Source organism: Nyctereutes procyonoides, unplaced genomic scaffold, assembly GCF_905146905.1.
Source record: "Nyctereutes procyonoides isolate TBG_1078 unplaced genomic scaffold, NYPRO_anot_genome, whole genome shotgun sequence".
NCBI lineage: Eukaryota > Metazoa > Chordata > Mammalia > Carnivora > Canidae > Nyctereutes > Nyctereutes procyonoides.
The window spans coordinates 2,559,116-2,575,745 of NW_026575140.1; the positions used below are offsets into that span (position 1 = coordinate 2,559,116).

The 16,630-nt window shown below is 59.4% G+C and overlaps 1 protein-coding gene across 1 annotated transcript in view; it reads right to left on the bottom strand.

Moving 5' to 3' along the window:
* CDH8 (cadherin 8) overlaps positions 1 to 15,932 on the bottom strand; it is a 359,125-nt gene extending 343,193 nt beyond the window's left edge. Inside the window, exons 1-2 of the mRNA XM_055306104.1 lie at positions 15,854 to 15,932; positions 1,235 to 1,680 (exon numbers count right to left, since the gene is read on the bottom strand). Of these exons, the coding sequence (XP_055162079.1) occupies positions 1,235 to 1,486 (252 nt within the window). The 5' untranslated portion in view covers positions 1,487 to 1,680; positions 15,854 to 15,932. The remainder of the gene's footprint in view (positions 1 to 1,234; positions 1,681 to 15,853) is intronic.
* Positions 15,933 to 16,630: the final 698 nt, after the last annotated feature.

Genomic DNA, 16,630 nt, shown 5'->3' on the forward strand with positions numbered 1-16,630 from the left:
AAGCCACGAACAAAACTGAAACCGAAAAAGGAGACAGATCTTCCTCCCACGGGAAGCTGCGTGGCCTCAAAACAAAATGCAACAGATGACGTCTTAGGACCTGAGGCCACAGAAATTCCGAGTGAACAGAAACGTACGGACGCTCCAGCCAGAGGGCAAGTCCGACTGGCATGCAGACCCCGGGGCGAAAGGGGGGCAGAGGCCGAGCTGAGCACGCCTGAGCACGTGCTGGCACCTGATGGGGGACGGGGCGGGGAGTGGGCCTGCGGCGAGGTCACTGCACACACCTGAGGCCGTGGGGCTGCCCGTACTCCCGAGGGGCCCAGTGCACACCTGAGGCCGTGGGGGTGCCCGTGCTCCTGAGGGGCCCAGTGCACACCTGAGGCCGTGGGGGTGCCCGTGCTCCTGAGGGGCCCAGTGCACACCTGAGGCCGTGGGGGTGCCCGTACTCCCAAGGGGCCCAGTGCACACCTGAGGCCGTGGGGGTGCCCGTGCTCCCGAGGGGCCCAGTGCACACCTGAGGCCGTGGGGGTGCCCGTGCTCCCGAGGGGCCCAGTGCACACCTGAGGCCGTGGGGGTGCCCGTACTCCCGAGGGGCCCAGTGCACACCTGAGGCCGTGGGGGTGCCCGTACTCCCGAGGGGCCCAGTGCACACCTGAGGCCGTGGGGCTGCCCGTGCTCCTGAGGGGCCCAGTGCACACCTGAGGCCGTGGGGCTGCCCGTGCTCCCGAGGGGCCCAGTGCACACCTGAGGCCGTGGGGCTGCCCGTGCTCCCGAGGGGCCCAGTGCACACCTGAGGCCGTGGGGGTGCCCGTACTCCCGAGGGGCCCAGTGCACACCTGAGGCCGTGGGGGTGCCCGTGCTCCCGAGGGGCCCAGTGCACACCTGAGGCCGTGGGGGTGCCCGTGCTCCCGAGGGGCCCAGTGCACACCTGAGGCCGTGGGGGTGCCCGTGCTCCCGAGGGGCCCAGTGCACACCTGAGGCCGTGGGGCTGCCCGTACTCCCGAGGGGCCCAGTGCACACCTGAGGCCGTGGGGGTGCCCATACTCCTGAGGGGCCCAGTGCACACCTGAGGCTGTGGGGGTGCCCGTGCTCCCGAGGGGCCCAGGGTAACTGCACCAGCCTCCGGGCCAACAGGCCACAGCTACGTGCCACTGGGTGGGCCGAGTCCGATGTTACAGACCTAAGAAGGAGAAGCAGATCCTGAAATCGGGATCTGAGACACGCAGCTTACCCGGCCAACGAGAATCGGTTCAGGTCCAGAAAACTCCTCCAGGACAAACATTTGATTCCAAACCCAGCCTCTCTTGGAGCGGTTCAAGACCCGCTGCTCGTCACTCAGCCGGCTGGGTTCCAGAGGGGGCCCGCCCAGGAAGACCGGGGCCGGGCCCGTGGGAGCCGCAGGAGCGCAAGGGGGCAGCGCCATCCATAGCACCAGGAGCGGGGTCCAGAGATCCAAGGGCATCCCCGCGAGCCGCTCCGGCATGGTCCCGCCGCCGGGGCACGCGCCCCACAGCCCGACGACTACTTGCTGGGGCTCCGGCCCGCAGCCATCCAGCTCACCGCGCCGCGCCCAGCGTCCACTCACAGCTCCGCGGCGGCCTTGGGCTCAGGAACCGGGCATCGCCTGGGCCGCTCCCCCAGCACCCCGATCCGCGGGCCTCCTGGCATCGAAGCTCCCTGCAAAACAAGGACGAGAGTGGTGAGGGTCCCCCGGCAGGGCCCCGGCACAGCGGCCGCCTCTGCAGAGCCCAGCGGCCCCCACCCTCCAGCCTGGGAGCCTCTGAGGAATCACGACCCCTGGGCCCCCCCGCTCGGTCAGGCCTTATTCGCCTTTCAGTATTTGCTCCCGGTCTACGCTGATCAAAACCCACTTAAGCACCAGAAGTTCTGTCCTTCCTCCCTGTTTCCCTCTCTTCCTCCCCCCCTCCCCTCCCACCATCCCTCCCTTCTTTCTTTTTTTTTTTTTGTGATGCAAGTTGGGGGACCCCTGGGAGGTTCAGCAGCTGAGCTTCTGCTTTGGGTCCGGGCATGATCCGGGGTCCCGGGGTCCGGGGGTCCAGTCCCAGGTCGGGCTCCCTGCATGGAGCCTGCTTCTCCCTCTGCCTATGTCTCTGCCTCTCTCTGTGTCTCTCATGAATAAATAAATAAAATCTTTAAAAAAAAAAGTGTAACGGTAATTGGAACATGGGCCCTGTTGTATCCCTTAGAGAACACAAGTGTCTGCCTGCCTTCCGCCCGTCCTTCCTTCCTCCCTCTTCCCCTTCCTCCTCCCTCTTCCCCTTCCTCCTGCCTCTTCCCCTTCCTCCTCCCTCTTCCCCTTCCTCCTCCCTCTTCCCCTTCCTCCCATCCCTTCCCCTTCCTCCTTCCTCTTACCCTTCTTTCCTCCCTCTTCCCCTTCCTCCTTCCTCTTCCCCTTCCTCCTCCCTCTTCCCCTTCCTCCTCCCTCTTACCCTTCCTCCTCCCTCTTACCCTTCCTCCTCCCTCTTCCCCTTCCTCCCATCCCTTCCCCTTCCTCCTTCCTCTTACCCTTCTTTCCTCCCTCTTCCCCTTCCTCCTCCCTCTTCCCCTTCCTTCCTCCCTCTTCCCCTTCCTCCTCCCTCTTCCCCTTCCTCCCATCTCTACCCCTTCCTCCTTCCTCTTACCCTTCTTTCCTCCCTCTTCCCCTTCCTCTTCCCCTTCCTCCTTCCTCTTCCCCTTCCTCCTCCCTCTTCCCCTTCCTCCTCCCTCTTCCCCTTCCTCCTCCCTCTTCCCCTTCCTCCTCCCTCTTACCCTTCCTCCCATCCCTTCCCCTTCCTCCTTCCTCTTACCCTTCTTTCCTCCCTCTTCCCCTTCCTCCTCCCTCTTACCCTTCCTTCCTCCCTCTTCCCCTTCCTCCTCCCTCTTACCCTTCCTTCCTCCCTCTTCCCCTTCCTCCCATCTTTCCCCTTCCTTCCTCCCTCTTCCCCTTCCTCCTCCCTCTTCCCCTTCCTCCCATCCCTTCCCCTTCCTCCTTCCTCTTACCCTTCTTTCCTCCCTCTTCCCCTTCCTCCTTCCTCTTCCCCTTCCTCCTCCCTCTTCCCCTTCCTCATCCCTCTTCCCCTTCCTCCCATCTCTTCCCCTTCCTCCTTCCTCTTACCCTTCTTTCCTCCCTCTTCCCCTTCCTCCTTCCTCTTCCCCTTCCTCCTTCCTCTTACCCTTCCTCTCTCTCTCTCTCTCTCTCTCTCTCTCTCTCCCTCTCTAATGTAAAGATGGGTCCTAGTTCACTCTCTGCTGAGCTATGTGAAGACACTAGCCTCTAATGGGTAATTTAAAATATATATACTTAACATGAGACTGGGAAAGGAAAGTTCCCATATCTACAGTCCTAGCTGCCACAAGGCATCAGGAGGGACGGTCCCGTTCAGGGTACAGGATGCAATTCTGTGCCTCAATGCTAATAACGAGTGAATAAAATTAGAATGCTCCCAGAGAGAAACTCGGTAATGTCCAGCATGTACGCTGTAATCAGGATGGTGTCAGGGCTCCCATTCTAAATGTACAGTTGAACAGGAGATTTAAATTATGAAAAGCTCCTCTGGGAATGAAATATGGTAAAAATACAATTTTCAATTGAGGAGATCCAGAAAGGGATGGGCAAAAAAATCCCCCATTACCTGAGGTGTCAAATACATTTTTTTGCTTACCTTCAGCATGGTAAAATGTGTTTCCTCCCTCTCAAAAAAAATTATTTTTAAAGAAATAATGCTCACTGCAGATCCCAGGGAGAAGCCTTGCCGAATTAGATTAAACGGGAAAATAATTCAAGACACCACCGGGACGGGTTGGGCTCAGGGAATCTGTAACGGGGTAGGGAACCTTTGGCCTCCAGGTCTTGGGCCCGGCACGGCGCAGGGCAGGATTGCAGCAACGTCTGGAACACGGGTCAGGGCCGGGCGCAGGCAGCTGCAGGCGGAGCCGACGGGCTGTGGATGCAGGCTGCCTCTGCTCTAACCCAGCTAGGGACCTGAGGACAGCCCCCCTGCATCTGCGGGTTGAGGCCCGCCTGCATCCCCAGGCCTGGGCCCGCCTGCATCCCCGGCCCTGGGCCCGCCTGCATCCCTGGGCTGAGGCCTCCAGCGGCCCTACCCTGATGGGTGCCCAGGAACCCGTGCCAGTGCAGCTGCTTTGCAAACCAAAGGGAAGAGAAGCTTTCAATAGGAAAGTACCTGGGAGCAAACGAGAGGCAAGAGCACCGTCCCATCCCTCCCCTGGAGCTGCGGCGCACAGAGAGAGGACCAGCTGCCCCTAAAGCAGATCTCCATCAACACCTCTCTAGGTCCAGCACAAGAGCAGACCTCTGCAGGCCTCAAATTTAAAGCCCCTCAAATTTAAAGCCAAACAAAGCTTGCAAGCTCTCCATGAAAAGACCTCAAAGTATTCATCTCTGACTTGCCAGGACCACCTACTTATCTGAGCAGCCTTTGCAGCGGGGCCACCGTGGGCCCTGACCTGTCCTGCACAAGCGGCCGGGACGAGCCGCAGGAACACCCCAGTAGCTGCACGGCCTGTGTGGGGGCAGACAAGCCTGGGTCGGGACCCCAGCGTGCCCCACTTGCTGCCCCGGTCGTGATGGATGCCACTTAGCTCTCTGAGCTCCACTCGTCCCTTCTGCAACACGGCAGCAGTAATTCCCACTTCCCTCTGGGCCCCAGGGTGAGTCAGAGCCCAAAGTCCTGGAAAACAGCGGGAACACGGTAAGCACACCCCCAGCCGTGGCCCTGTGGTTTTCCTAAGTGGGACTGGGAGGGTGGCGGGGACAGGCTCCCTGCCCTTGGGAGGCAGAAAACAGAAAGTCAAATGCCAGAGCCGAGGGTTAAGCTGTGTGGCCTCTACAGGAGGAGCACCCAAGGCACAGGCATGACACCGGGAACTCACAGATCTTCCAGCAGTGGTGTAAGTGGGTGAAGGTGGTGCTGGGGGCGCGGGAACCTGGGACTGATCCTGTCCCTGCAGCCTCAGCCCAAACCCTTCTCAAGGAAAAGGGTCAGGGGCGCCTGGGGGCTCAGCGGCGGAGCGGCTTCGGCTCAGGGCGTGACCCCGGGGTCCCAGGATCGAGTCCCACGTCGGGCTCCCTGCAGGGAGCCTGCTTCTCCCTCTGCCTGTGTCTCTGCCTCTCTCTGTGTCTCTCATGAATAAATAAATACAATCTAATAAAAAAAAAGAAAAGAAAAGAAAAGAAAAGAAAGGAAAGGAAAGGAAAGGAAAGGAAAGGAAAGGAAAGGAAAGGAAAGGAAAGGAAAGGGGCCTGTCCTCTGCAAGCACAGCTTGTGTAGGACAGAGCAGCCCTATTTGGGGCTCAGGGCCACGCGTGGCCTTCCCGGGCGGTGGGTGCGGAGCCCAGCCTCCCGGGGCCTGAGGTCGACTTGCGGTGCGGGCTTTGCATCGGGGGCTACCCCCCCCCCCACGAGAGCAGCAGCAGCCTCACAACATGGGCCCACCTGGCCGGCCCTGAGCGTTCAGAGTTCTCACCTCGTTCAAGCAGCTCGGAAGGCCTGGAACCTACAGCTCTTTTTATTTATTTTTTTATTATTTATTTCTGATAGTCACACAGAGAGAGAGAGGTAGAGACACAGGCAGAGGGAGACGCAGGCACCAAGAAACACTAGCACGTGCACACACGTCGCGGGGACACGCGCAGCTCCCCGGGCCCTTGAACCTGCTCCCCAGGGGACCATGACGGGAGCATCACTTTGCCACCATCGTTCCCATCTCAGGGAGACACAGACTGAAGCACAGAGAGACGCTATCTTAAGTGATGCTTTATTCGCACTTGATCAGATACTGTCAAAGCCTGAGGTCACTTCTCTGGGAAAAAGGAAGAGCAGCAGAGCTTAGAGGCAGAGGCCCGCTGTTACACATCTCAGTGGGTCTCAGACAAAAAAGAAAAAAGGATGCTTGGTTCCCAATTTCCATACTGTAAATACTCGCACCGATTCCCCGCCGTCCGTGTGGCCGCTGACGAGTTGTGGCAGTTCCTGAAAACCTACCCAGCGGCTCCCATAAACCTAGCAGGAGCCGCCCCGATGCCCCTGGGGGCGCTTCTCAGACCTAAGGTGCACACTAATCACCTGGAAACAGCGCGAAAGTGCAGATTATGACCCAGAAAATCTGGGGCAGGGCCGTGACTTTGTGCCTCCGGACCTCTGCCCCGTGGGGGGAGACGTGCTGCGGGCCTCGGGACCAGGGCTCGGCAGCCTGCCTGTGAGCAGATCAGCTCATCCCCCAGCCCAGGTCTCTCCCCGGAGACATCACAGGATGTCCTGGTGGGTGCACGCGCTGCCACCGCCCCCTGCACACAGGAGCGCGGGCGTCTCAGACCCGGGGCCCCCCGCCGCCCCGCCGGGAATGAGTGCCCGGGATTCCCCGTGATGCCCCCCCCCCATTTGCACACACCGCGTGGGCCTCTCGCGTGCCCGGACAGGCAGGTCGCACGAGCGGGACCGGGGCTGCTGAGAGCTGGGCCTTCGCTCCGGCGACGTCCGCTCAGAGAGCCTCGCTCGGGACAAAGGAGATTCCAGTGTGATGATCAGAGTCACACCACGGACACCGCGTGCACGGGGAGCCCGTGTCCTTGTGCTGATCGGAAAAGAGCTCGATGGGAACCGTCACCGTTATCAGAATTGAGGGCCATCGTGAACAGAGACTACACACCCCGACTGCGGGACTCCACGGAAGGAAGGAGACTCTGAGCTGGGTTGTAAAGCTTGGGGGAAAAAAAATAAAATAAATCAATGTATTTTTAGGTTTTCCGACCTCAGTACGTATGTCTGGCCAAGCAATGCTCCTTATTATAATGCTGCGGCCCCGACTTACACCCAGATAGCGAGATGAAGGGGTTTTACGGCCTCTCTGGAGTTCTCGCAACTAGGGGAGTCTGGAATCCTCCCCGTGAGCCAATTCCTGCGCCGGGCAGCGTCCCGGCCGTGGACTCTTCATTCACACCAGCTCTGAGACACCGGTCCCATCCCCCGCCGGCCCCAGCTCTGCGAGGTCAGCTCGCGCCCACCGGCCGCACCGTCGATTCGGGAAATAACGTGGATGGCAGCTGCGAAGGGCCGGCCGCACACCGGTGGGTGAAGCCCAAAATAAAAACGGGCTCTTACGGACACTTGAGGATCCAATCCAGCAGATGACTGTGGTTGACAGCAAATTATGCTTTTATTATCCACCGGGCTCAGTGGCCACGATCATTTCACAGAAGCAAAACTGACACACAGGAGGCCCGGAGAGTTTCCATTAGACACGCTTCTGACCTTGAATTTAGAACCATTAGCAGGTTGCCTCAAAACACGTAAATGCACGGGGCGGGGGGGGGTGTCAGGGGGGTGTCTCAGGAACACAGATGCGGGCGCCGCTCCGCGCGTGGCCCCCGGCGACTCACGCCAGGCTCTGGGGGACTCGAACACGACCGGCAGGGATATGCTTGGGGTTCCGAGGGGGGTGACACCTGCAGGCGTGCAGATGCGACTCAAGGGAGCTCTGCCTCCCAAAGCCTTTGGGATTCCCCGACCGGATTCCCTGGGCAGGGCAGGGTTCTGGATTTGTGGCTGGTTTCCTGTGCACCACGCGCCGCCCACCCCCCCACCACCGCGGCCCTGTGGTCACCTGTCTGCGGTGCCACGCCGTCCCCTCAACCCCGCTACTCCTCCATCCAGAAGCAGGCGTCATTTGCTAATCCTGCCACCCAGAATGCCTACCAAGCCCATCTGGCTCTGTGACCGACATGCTACTCTTTCCCCTTAAAGCCCCACAGGATTTGGTGACCTTGGCTAACATAATTGCCTTCTCCTCTCCCAAGGAGTAAAACCTCGTTCTTCCCATAGAAGCTCTTCTATTTGTTACAGAAATCTCAGCACGGGGGGACCAGGCCTGTGACTAAGGCGAAGTCAAAATAAGACCCCTTTGCTAGTTTCATAGATCCAGAAGTATTTATAAGAACTTTCTTGAAATCATAAAGATCTCGAAGATACATAAATATTCTGTTGGGCTCCCTTAAGGCACAACTAGACTGAGATCATCTCTAAAAAGATGAACACGAGGCCAGGGGTCTCGGGCCTCCTCTAAATCCCCCCTTCTCCTTTGGAAAGCCACATCCTTCGCGGTCCTTAAATCATCTGCTCAAAACTTAATGCTCAGAGACCCAAGGAGTGAAAACCACCAAGGTGCCTGCCCTTTATTGGAAGGGGTCCTGGTGAGGATGGGAGCTCCAGTGGGTCAGAGGCCCGGCCCCAGGGCTCAGACTTCGGGTTCCCTCCCCGGCCTCGGCACCACATTCTACCCACCGCCCCTTGCCGGGAGCGACTTCAGGACCTCAGCCTGGAAGGAGGCAGACATTGTGCAGACCACCTGGACTGACCAGGTGCCTGACCCCATGGGACCTCTAGATAAAACCCTGAGCTTCTCGCAGGGAGGCGTGCAGATGTCCCCACCGTGGGGGCACCCGAGGGAGAGGCTCACTATGTGAGTGCCCTCGTGAGCTACAACTGCCACCTACCAGCCTGCCTTTCCTTGGTCACTCGCTGCCCGCTGCGTCCAGGGCCAGCTTCCAGGTCCACCCCGGGGACTCCCAGGGACCCAAGAGCCTCTAAATCAGAGCAACCGGCAGACGTCGCCCCCACCCTCGGCCGAGGGAGGCTCCGCGGCGCCCTGGCCAAAAGCACGGAGTCCGGTGTCAGGAGTGGCTCGAGCCACTGTTCCCTCACTCCCAACAGAGGGGGACGCGGATCTCAGTGGGGGCAGACGAGAGAACAGGTGCTCTGCGCTCCACACTCTAACCTGAGGGGTCGTGGGAAAATCCCATAAGCTACCTAAAACTCTACCGCTGCAGCAAGAACAGCTACTATTTATCAACTATTCCATGTGCTTTACAAAGACTCTTGATTTCTTTTTTTTTTTAAGTATCTTATTTCAATTTCTTGCCGTGTAGGTCACTAGAGAAACTCCCAGGATTCTATTTAGACAGGTCCATAAAAGAATGTCTCATTCTCGTTTCGTGGTTTAAGTGACAGGAACCGTGTTGGATATGAATGACGCCTTGCATAAACAGCCTTCCCTACCCACAGCTAACACACAATTAACGACTTCAAATAGTTTTATTAAGCTTCTAAAGGGCAGTATTTTTAGCCCCTTCCCAAGAGCCAACCACGTCTCCTTCCATGGAACACGTGGCATTGCCCTTCGCTGTTTTCTGCTGAGGGGACAACGCACAAGCCTTCAAGATCCACGTGGATCCCAACCATGAAAACACGGTCTGCTACGTCGTATCGCACAACAGCACCACAACCCAGTTTTAATCACTCAATGACAAACATTTCACTGGCTAGATACTTTCACAAAAAAAAAAAAAAAATCCATTGCATTCCATACTCGTCTACCTTCTTAAGGAAATGGCCCAGGTAGGGAGTCCCTACCGACCCAGGGATGAGGCCAAAATGATTTCTAAACACCATTCAGGAAGCTTCTGAGAGAAGATAATCTAAGTAGAGATTGGGTTCAGGTAGCGCCTTCCTCCAAAAGCATTCAACAAATGTTTTCCGCTTATTCTAATGAATTTCAGCGCTACTACAACGGCTAAGAATGAGAACCTCTCCCTTCTTAGGTAACCTGGAAATGATTAAAATCAGGCGTGTCACACAACCGAGGCCACGGAGCCTGTGATACTGAAACTGAAATGCAGCCCAGTGTCCCGGCCTGTTGGTCAAGACCCTGCCAGCTGGATTATACCGCGTAGTAACCACCCTCTCGAGGGCATCCTACTGTCATCCTTTCATGTTTCAAAGACTTTCTACCTTAAGAACCACCCACTGACACTATTACCAGGAACTACGGACGCCGATGACGGATGGACAGACAGACAGCAAGCAATCACGTAACAAAAATAATATTGAGATGTAACGCAGAATGCATAGGTGATGAAAACCAATTAAAATGCTCATACGGATTCTAACTAACCATCTTCAGGATACTGTTCTATACTACCTTCCCCTACTACATTTTGGTAAAATGCAAAAAGAACACAAACACAAGTATGTCTTCCCATTCGACCAAAATAGGTACACATTTTTTTTTTTTGCATTTTTGAGCATCCCCAATACGAAGATGGAAGTACCTGAGCACAGAAACCTAAACTCTGTTTGTCAGGGTGAAACATCAATAGAGAAATAAGGATTGGGATGCATCCTTGTAATTTTCGTATCAAATTCTGGAGAGGAGTTTGCACGCATAAGAAAAGCATCCCCTTATGATATCTCTATCACCCCCTCGTCTGCTTATTTTATGTTATTTGTGTCACATCAGGAACCCAGTAATCTTATTTTATGCATTAATCTACCTACGAAGAAACAACGTGTTACAACCTTACAGCACGTTACAGAACGTGAACATACTGTGATGACATTTTCACTTAATAACATACACAGAAAGAATAAGATTCCGCTTAATAGTCCTTTGCAAATATATTCAACATGCTTAAACTATAAATAGGTCCACAGAAAGACCTCATCATGGAAAACATATTATTTTCCTGCGTGTACACGTGAGTGCCAGGGATCCTGCTGATAATACAGAAGAGCACGGAACTGTCGTCTAAGACACTCAGACCTCAGTTCACGTGAGGTTAATGTGGACTGTTGCAGTCAAATATAAAATAGACTGAAGACAGGCAAAGGAGGGAGAGAGAGAAGGAGCAAAGAAGGCAAAGCCCTTCCCTCAGTTATTGGATACATCCCCAACAAGGGAAGGTGTGGACACCGAGTCACACATGTGACACTTCCATAATTTATTTTCCCCCGTAAAACACAACTTTACAGCCCACACAGTTTAATAGCATTTTCGATATAAGTCTGGTCTTGGAAGGATTCTCCTTTTCTCAAAGCTGAATTATGCTGCTTTTATGTTCCCATATTATTGAACAAATGACTTTGAGGGAGGAAAAAAAAATGCTTTGTGGAACATGAACCAATTGATCAAAAAAAAAAAAAAAAGAGGAGTTCTATCTAAAGATCAACCCAGGATAATTTTTGCAATTTTTGTAGAGAAGACTGAGGTAGACAAATACTGGACTTTGGATATGATCGTATCCCACCCCTCCCAGCCTTTATTGAGAATCCTGTAGCAAAGAGAGGGAGGGCTAACTTGCTAATTGTCCATGCATCGAACAAATGGATACCGAGCACCGACTCTGGGCTTAGCCCTCGACGAAGCAACATCCCCGGGGCGGGTCTTTGGCAAAAAGGGTAGCAAAGTATGAAGGTTCCGAATACAAGTGCTACTGTTTCATGACGCTTTCCAAAAAGATAGAGAAAAACCACATCTATGTCTTTCTACAAACTAATAGGACTTAATAGCAAGACTTCTAAAGGCAAGAAGGTGGATGGTATTTATGATAAGGAATAGCATATGACATTTAAAACTCAGGAAATAAAAGCTTGGGACATGATAGAAAAAGGAAACCGTGTTGGCCCTGGTGTTTTGCCACGAAGTCGCACTGGAGATTTCGCTAGAGGCAGCATATGGGAGAAGCGGCTGAATGGCATCCCTTGAACTTATTTCTTTTCTGACCTTTTGAAGTTGCCAGGTTCAACTCATTTTCTCCTCATGGTTATATCTGAAGCAGGTTCCAGATGCAAGAACCAACAGTTCAGCAGAAATATACTGCTCATCACAACTTTCTATGGGAATTGAACCACAAAAGACTAATAGCTCTTTGGTTAATTGAGCCCCACGAGTTCAGATGACAGCCTTGTCCCATCAAAATATCATTCTATTTCACAAAGATACAATTATGGGATTGTGGTGGAAAAAAAAAATTCCAGCACGACAAACATTTTTTTTTCTAAAGTGGTCAATATACAAATTTAGGAAGCCAGGAGGGGAAATCAAACAATCCAAGGCAGATGAAATGGCAAAGGGAACACAATAAAACTCTTAGATTAGACTTGAACCAGCAAATGAGTTAGTTGGGCACATTCTGAGGGTCTTCTAGAAGTTTTGTGTATCTGTGTGCCTATGCGCTCACTTCCGTGGGTGAGCGTGCACCACACGCGGCACAGAGCAGCAAGGACCAGCCGTGGTTTAATCCGGACACTCCGTAGGTGTTGTATAATACACCAAAGTTAGGAGCCGTCCCCTAAACTGAAAAGCAAAATCAGTGCATTGTGGCTATGAAAGCAACAGTGCTGAAACCAAAGGGGAAAAAAAAGCCCTTTTCCTGCTTCTCTGAATAACTTTGTAAGCAATATAAAATGACTGAAGCCACCACCAACAGCATCACTGAGCACAGGATTTTCAGAAGAAAGTCTTGAGACTTTGGACTCCATCCATAATTAAAAGGCTACTCTGATTATGCCTGTTCCCTGATTTGTCAAATGAGAGGCTGTGCTGATGGGCCAGGAAAGCGTGGTCGGAAATATAAATTGAATGTCACTTTACCCCTGAAAAGCTTCTGGTTTTGCATGGAGAGTTTGCTCAGACTGGAATGTTGATAAAGCCGCCGCGAGGTGTGCCACCTGGAGTAGGAGAATGAAGGTTTGTTTTGTTTTTGTTTGTTTGTTTGTTTTCCCTAAAAGCCTTAGTTGCCTTACAAGGTTTTCTGAACGATGGGTGAAGTGCGGATTCTAACTTTCCTATCTGTGATCGCTCCTTTCTCTTCACCAGTGCCAGGAGCGGCACCTGGAAAGCAAAGCCCTGAAGTACAGTCTTGAAAAGAACCGTCTACCCTCATTCTTTGGAGTTCCCTTGCTTTGCTCCCAAATCCGATGCTCCCTGCAAACCAGGAATCCCAGACCTTAAATCTGTGCACAGCTCACAAGGAAGCGTTGCACCACGAGTGTGCTCACACGGCAGCCTTGACAAATGCTGTCTCACGTGCTCCATTCCATCCTGCTGAGCATGTTTTATGGGCTGTTTTTTCCACCCAGCACAGCACCGCTGCTCAAGTGTGTTCAGGACTGGCCTAGGGGATGCCTTAGAGGAGTTGTCAGGCCCCGAGTCCTACAGAACGCCCCAATAAAGTCACTTTCAGATTAAAGACCTCCTTCCCTTTGGAGCTGATGTGTGTCAAGCAGGCAAAAGGAGCCGCTCTTCTAGCGAGGGCTGCTATGACGTTGTTCATCAAAATCCAGAACACTTCCAGGAACTCAAAACATGCAACCAAAAACGCAGCCAAAAAAAAAAAAAAATGCTAAGAGATTTACCCGGCTGATATCCCGAGAGTCTGGGGAGACTGTGGACTTTAAAGTGGAAGTGGTTTTTAAGAGTAATAACGATTGGAAATACGAGCTCCAGATTACGGGGGGGGGGGGGGGGGGAGATTAACAGTTTCAATGACAGCATCACAGCCCGCGCTTCAGAGAACGTTAGCCAGGGTCTCTGAGGTATAGGGTATCCTGCGAGCATCACCTGCGCAGGTAGTGGGGGGGGGGGTGGAGCAGCCCCGGAGGCAGCGATGCCCCGAGTTGCTGGAGAAGCTCTTCTCGGTTTTCAGAGATTCTTCTCAACTCCAAGCCCCCCCCCCCAGGGTCCAGGGGGGAGAAAATGTCCATATTATACACACACACACACACACGTATGTATCTCAAAGGTGGCTTAGAGCCCTGCAAGTGCTCCAGCGTGAAAGGGCCGTTGACCGGCAGCTTCAAGGCTGCTAAGGCGGAATCTCGGAATCTTACCATTTCTGACCCCGGGCGGACCCAGCAGGTCTTTGGGCCGCGGAGCTCGGGGAGCTGGAGCACGTGCCTGGACAGGGCGGTCTCCCGGGCTGCCTTAGCGGGAGGGAAGGGACGCGCCCTCCGAGAGCATCCTTCCCGGCGGCCACGGCCCGGTGGGCGCCCCCCGCGCCCCGCGCCCCCTGCGCCCCCGCGCCCCCGCGCCCCGCAGGGTCCCCGCGAGCCTGGGCGCAGCAGGGCCGGGACCTGGGGCGCTCGCAGCGGGCGCGGGCGGCGGGCGGCGGGCGGCGGGAGGCCGGGCAGCCCGCTCGGGCATCTTACGTAAAGCTCTGCCCACGGAGACTTTCCCAGTTGGAAAGCTCCCACCGCGGAGCCGGAGGGGCGGGCGCGGCGCGGCGCGGCGGGGCGGGGCGGGGCGGGGCGGGGCGGGGGCGGCTGACCGCCGAGGCCGAGGCCGTGGCCGTGCCGGGGCGCCGCGCGCAGGCCCCAGGCAGCCGGTCCCCCCGGGGCCCCCGGGGCCCCCAGCCCGGTCCCCGCACCCCGGTCCCCGCAGCCGGGTCTCCCCGGCCCAGCTCCAGGCAGCCCGGCCCCCCGGTCCCCCCAGCCCAGCTTCGGGCAGCCTGGTCTCCGGTCCCCGCACCCGGTGCCCCCAGCCCTGCACCCGGTCCCCGGTCCCCGCACCCCGGTCCCCCGCAGCCCAGCCCAGTCCCCCCAGTCCCCCCAGTCCCCGCACCCCGGTTCCCCGGTCCCCGCACCCCGGTCCCCCGCAGCCCCGCTCCAGGCGCCCCAGTCTCCCTGGCCCCCGTCCCCGCACCCCGTCCCCGCAGCCCGGCTCCAGGCATCCCGGTCCCGCACCCCGTCCCCGCACCGCGTCCCCGCAGCCCAGCCCAGTCCCCCCAGTCCCCCCAGTCCCCCCAGTCCCCGCACCCCGGTTCCCCGGTCCCTGCACCCAGCCCCCCGCAGCCCGGCTCCAGGCGCCCCAGTCTCCCCGGTCCCCGCACCCGGTCGCGCCCCCCGCCCCCCACCCCCCAACCCCCCGCGGGGTCCTGCTCACCACGCGGCCGCGGACGGGACCCGCAGCTCCGCGAGGGACATGGGCCCCGGCTCCTACCGAGGCGGCCCCGGGCGAGGAGCGGCGTGAAGTTGCAGCCCCTGCCCCCCCCCCGCCCGCGGCCCCGCCCCCCGCTCCCCCGCGCCCCTGCTCCCCCCCGCCCCCCCGCGCCCCTGCTCCCCCCCGCCCGCGCCCCCGCCCCCCGCGCCCCTGCCCGCCCCCCGCCCCGTGCCCCGCGCACTGAGCGGCCCGACCCCGCGTCTCCAGCAGCCCCGGCGGAGCGACGCTCGCACAACGCGGTCCAGCCGCTCGCACTCGGCCCCCGCAGCCGCTCCGTGCCCCGGGCAGGGCCGCCGTCCCCGCGCTCCGAGGCTCCCTGGGGGGGGGCGGGGTCCCTGCGGGCGGGGAGTCCCGGCGCGTCCCCGGCCTCGGCGGCGGCCTGCGGAGCCCCGACCTGTTACGCGCGGCCGGAGCCGGAGCGGGAGCCGGAGCTGGAGCCCGGCGGGGGCGGTGCACGGCGGCGGGGAGCGCACCCCGAGGGCCCGGCGCCGCCACGCGGGGGACCCGGCTGCGACCTGGGCGGGCGCGGGGCGCGGGGAGGTGGGGGGGTCCGGGCTCGGGCCCGGGGGGTGCAGGTGCAGGCGGGCGCGCAGGTGGGCAGGGGGGCGGGGGGCGGGGGGAGGGTCTCGACCCGGGCCGGGCGGGTGCAGGTGCAGGTGCAGGTGCAGGTGCAGGTGGGCGCAGGGGGGCGGGGGGGTTCCGGGCCACCGGGCCCGCGGGGCGTTTGCGGAGCCGGCAAGTTGTCAGCGGGCGGCGCGGCGGCGAGCAGGGGCGGCCGGGGCGTGCGAGCGGGTCCGGGTGCGGGTCCGGGGCGGGTGCGGGTGCCGTCCCCCCCCCCGTCCCGCCGGGCTCCCCCCGCCCCGGCCCTCCCCGGCCCCCGCGGACCCGCAGCCCGGCGGCGAGAGGGGGGGGCGCAGGGGCGCGGCGGGCGCGGCTGCAGCGGGGCCGGGGGCCCTGGGCGGTGCGCGTCGGGGCCGGGGCCGGGGCGGGGGCCGGGGCCGGGGCCGGGAGGGGCGGGGAGGGGCGGGCCGGGGCGGGGAGCGGCGGGGCCACTTACTGCTGCGGGGTCGGCGGGCGCGGGCGGCCTCCGGGCTCAGCGGCGGCGGCAGGGGCGCGGGGCGGGCTGCGGGGGGCGGCGGGCCCCGAGGCGCCTGCGGGCCCGGCTCATGCCGCGCGGGCTGGACTGGGCTGCGGGCTGCGGGCTGCGGGCTGCGGGCTGCGGGCTGCGCTGGGCTGCGGGCGGCCTCCCTCCGGCTCCCTCCGGCTCCCTCCGGCTCCGGCTCCGGCTCCGGCTCCGGCGACCGCGGCCGAGCGCTCCGCGTGCGAGCCCGCCCGCCTGCCAGACGCAACTGTGAAGTGATGTGGAAAAGTGAGCCGGAGCCTCCCCCGACGGATCTCATTGGGCGGCGCGCGGAGGCAGGGCCGCCGCTCCCCGCTCCCCGCTCCCGGCTCCCCGCTCCCCGCTCCCCGCTCCCGCCCCCGCCCCCGGCCGCCGCCGCCCGCCCCGCTCCCCGCGGACGCCCAACTTTCCGCCCCCGGCGCTGCCCTGCCGCTGGGTGCGCGCCGCCGCGGGGAGGGGAAGGGGGGGAGAGGGGAGCAGGGCGGCGGGGGCAGGGGAGCAGGGGAGCGGGGGGACGGAGGGGTCAGGGGGAGCAGGGGAGCGGGGGGACGGAGGGGGCAGGGGGGGAGAGGGGAGCAGGGCGGCGGGGGCAGGGGGAGCAGGGGGAAGCAGGGGGGCGGGGAGGAGGGGGGAACGGAAGGGAGCAGGGGGGAGGGGGGACCGCGGGGGGAGCAGGGGGCACTAGGGGAGGCAGGGGGGAGAGGGAGAGCGGGG